Genomic DNA, 4,246 nt, shown 5'->3' on the forward strand with positions numbered 1-4,246 from the left:
CAATGAAATAATCCCCTTATTCGTGCATTATGTGCTATATAAACATTAATAATTCCAGGTATAACTGTACCTGGATTCTTCCTGTTGAAAGTGATTAGAGATGCTCTACTAATTACCTATCTTAGGCACAGAATTTTCACCACAGTATGAGAGCAGAAATTACGTAAAAACAACAGCAGAAAGTAGTTGTATTAAAAATCTGAGGGGGATTAAGCAAGTTGATTTGTCTAGATCATTTTTTTCAACTCATACACCATGTACTCTTTGAAACACATGCTGAAACAGAAGCAGAAAAGATTATAGCTGAGTGTTGTAAAGATAAGTTTTACTAAAGATCAAATAAGATTGCCTTGTCACAGCTACGACAGTAACATAAGAAATCAGATCTTTTTCATGCAGTTTTGTAACGAGTCCAACTGCAAGGATGTCCACGATGTGACATGGGTGATGATGATAGATCATCAACACGAGCTTTATGTAATCTGGAGGAGTAAAGGTAGTAATAGGTTCAGAATGTAATTTTGAGCAATACATTCTTCTACAATTTTTAAAAACTTATCATAATGTTCAAATAAGCTGCACAAAGCAAAGCGTAGCCAGAAACCAAGGGATGCGATGGAGATCCAGGCGTCTGCCAATAAAAGTGGCATCGCTACTATTCCATTCTTTTTTCAATCTATTGACAAACTCAATATTTGCAATGTTGTAGGAATAGAACTCAACTCAAAAGTTGGTGGAGAAAAATTGTCCACCACCGCACCATGGTACAGGGAAAGTGAAGGAAAACATTCATGGTGGTATCATAACGATAATAAACTGCCCGCCTTAAAATTTGATCTTAACTCCAAAGAGTAAAGCATTGCTGCATGATATGAAGTAATGCATGCATCTACATGACCTAATTAGTGATTTGAGTGCAAAGGGATTCAGCATTTAACCAGTTGTTAATTTTGGAAACAGTTTTACTAGGCCAGGTGTGCAATTCTCCTCTAAGCAACAGACTTAACAATGCAATCAAGCCAATTTTGTAAGCGTTTGATTGGTCATAAGAGCAGAGCTCACGGCAACAGAAAAGCAGCAGTAGTACAAAATTCGACATCACACAATGCGAGAAAAAAGGAAAAGGGATAGGTGGCTACTCAGTTCTCCAAGCCAGGCACCTGCATACGGCGGGCGTCCTCCGACTTCTTCTTGCCAAAGATGTCGTCCGAGACGACCTTGAGCTGGTGGCGCTTCTTGGACTTGGCGATCTTCTGGATGGTCTTGGGGTTGGTCACCTTCTGGAGCTTGGATCCCGTGCGCAGGACGTTCTCCTTCTTGAGCTTCTCCCGCTCCTGGCGCCTGGTGCGCTTGGCGGCCTTGTTCTGGCGGATCTCCTCCTTGAGCTCCGCTTTGCGCGCCTGGTAGGCCTTCTTGAGGGACTTGTCGCGCACGCGCTGCTCGAGCGGGACGGGCTTCCGGGAGACCATGAGCGCGGACGAGCGGCGCGTGCGGGGCTCCTTCCAGCTCTGCCCCGAGACGCGCCCGGCGATGACGCCGTCGTAGGTGGGCTGCCCGAAGCCCGCCGGCTTGGAGGGGTCGGAGAGGGAGGGGACGGCACGGAGCTTGGATGGACGGGGGGCGTCGGCGTCGACGTCCATGGACTCGGCGGCGGCCGCCGCCTCCTCCTCCTCCCGGCGCTTGCGCTTGCCGCGCGCGCCGCCGAGGCCCTCATCGAGGTAGCGGAAGTCGATGTGCGAAGCCATGGGGGGATGGGAAGCCGCCGTCTTTTTTTGAGGGCTCCCGAGAAAGAGAGAGAGAGAGGCGGAAGGGGTGGGTTTTGTGTTAGGGTTTGAGCGCTACTGTACTGAGTATCGTTTCGCTCAAGGATCCCCAAATTGGGCTCGGCCCGTTTCCTATGTTTCTTTTCCCGTTAGGTATTATTTTCATGGTTTTTCCCGTTTGCTTCGATGGTGTTCTTTTCGGTGCGTTTGCCGCTTCGCTCTTAGCGTTAGCTCGATCGATCACAACAGCTCTCTTTTTTTTTTAGGTAAACATAAAATATATTAGGACTAAAAACATTTTAGTCCCCTTCGGTACCCTGGTAAGGAAAAGAGTGCGTAAGAAACTTGCCGCCTCACAATCACAGAATTGTTACATCATCCAGGAGGGGTTGGAGGAGGAAGCTAGGGGGTTCATCGATCCAATTACACCCAGAATTTAAATTATAGCTATGCCTACCAATATCTATTCATCTCCCTCCTACATTGACCAAACTCCACTACCCCTATACTGCCCGCAACTTCGGTATTTATTTCTAAAAACATTAAAAAAATCTACGCATATCCCGCTGGAAAATGTTCGTTATGGTTCCAATAAAAAATTATGTTTCCATTCCTCCTCCGCGAAATTTCATTTCCATCTACATATCAGTTTCATATTTGTTTTTATTTTTTCCACGGATGGAAACTTTCCACTCTATGGACGTGAAGATTAGGGCGCACGACAGCGCTGTGGACGCACAGTAAAATCTTTGGCGTGCAACATTCGCGACGCGCACGGCAAAGATGTAGTTGCCGTCGTAATCATTATCGTGCAATCCTTACCGTGCGGCGTCGCACGGCAAAGTCTTTGCCATGCGTATAGGGCCCTTTGCCGTTCAAATTGTCGCACGGCAACGTCCTTCTTTCGCGTGGTGCTTCATCCCTCCCATTGACACAACATACAATAATTAAAACATCTAGTCAGTCACAATTCTGGGTTCAAACTTCCCGGCAAGTAAAAATATTATTTTGATTCACCTAAGGTAGCATGGCATTTTAAAAAAAAAGAATGGTTCGAGGCGAGTATGAAGATGCGGCCAAAAATGGATATGTGCTTTTCATGTGTTGCGATACACCCTTGCACATGCCAAGCACATATTCCGTGGGCACAAGAAATCGGCTTAATTGAGAGGTAACCATGTAATTCCACCTGGTAAATCAAATCATGGTGGCAACAGATAGATGAACGTAATAAACCTAGTTTTTGTCAAGAAGTGCACGATGTTTTCATGATGAACCTTGCAACACACATATCATATACCACGACAACGAAACCCCACATCGACTTGACCAACTGCCCCCCACCCAATCTAAATAAACGGCCTTTCCATCCTATGGAATAAGATGAGCTAACTGGTGTGTGAGAGAGAGAGAGAGAGAGAGAGGGAGGGAGGGAGGGAGGGAGGGAGGGAGAGGGAGGGAGAGGGAGGGAGAGAGAGAGAGAGAGGGAGAGGGAGGGAGGGAGAGAGAGGGAGAGGGAGAGGGAGGGAGAGAGAGAGAGAGAGGGAGAGGGAGGGAGAGAGAGAGAGGGAGAGGGAGGGAGAGAGAGAGAGATGTTAGCCTGACTCACCAGCTCTTTTCAATGCGGGCAACAACTTGGTTTCCATCCTATGGCATGTAGCTCTTGAATTGCAATAGTAATTGCAATGAGGCTACATAGGTGCCTCTCTATATATAACACTCCTAGAAATATTAGGCAAGTAAAGTAGACCAAGCGCAAGCAATAAATCTGAGCTGAGAGAAAGAGTAGTGCACACGGTGTAGACATGGGAGTGGGAGGTACCGGTAAAGTTTTGATCACCCATCGGACATGTCTTGCCTCTAAACCTTATAATGTTTCATCCAACTCATGGTTTCCGTGTGAAATAGTGAGGGGAAAATCTACCAATAAATTTTTGGCTAAATTTATTAATGATTTTCAGTAGGGCAAGCAAGATCGAAACATGGCAACTTTGGTTGAATATCTACTCGTGTTTAGAAACACCGGGTGTGATGATTTTGTACAAAACAATCTAGTACGACGTACCTCCGGTCTCAAGCTTTCCTCCGCGTCGATTAAATCTGACCGGAGGGAGTAGTACTCACCACAGTGTTGAACCTACCTTCAAATGCACATGCGATATTATCTCGGTTTTTCCACTAAGTGATGAGACGTGTGCAAGAATTATATGGTCTCATACTCTTGCTGATTGGCAACAAAAGAGTGTGGTTCGCTAGAAATTTCATACACTAAACGCAGCAGGCTTGGTGCCGATCTCCAATTCAGCATCAATCACACCAGTTTACCGCTGAGTCTATGCGTGATTTATTACTTCTTGCTCCGTGCTCAGTTCAAATCGTATGTCTGCCCACTACCAGAGAAAGAAAGAAGAAAGAGCTGAAGGTACAATCTGCTGCTCGAACACTCTTCTGCGGTTGAGGATAAATGTTTTTTTTTTGCGGGT

At 45.9% G+C, this 4,246-nt stretch overlaps 1 protein-coding gene across 1 annotated transcript; it reads right to left on the reverse strand.

Annotated features, from left to right (window-relative positions):
• Positions 1-1,002: 1,002 nt before the first annotated feature.
• On the reverse strand, positions 1,003-1,771 carry LOC124658330. Its single transcript, XM_047196687.1, has one exon. The coding sequence runs from the start codon at positions 1,743-1,745 to the stop codon at positions 1,140-1,142; it is 606 nt and encodes a 201-aa protein (XP_047052643.1). The 5' UTR covers positions 1,746-1,771; the 3' UTR covers positions 1,003-1,139.
• Positions 1,772-4,246: the final 2,475 nt, after the last annotated feature.

Source organism: Lolium rigidum, chromosome 5 (genome assembly GCF_022539505.1).
Source record: "Lolium rigidum isolate FL_2022 chromosome 5, APGP_CSIRO_Lrig_0.1, whole genome shotgun sequence".
In the NCBI taxonomy this organism is placed as follows: Eukaryota; Viridiplantae; Streptophyta; class Magnoliopsida; order Poales; family Poaceae; genus Lolium; species Lolium rigidum.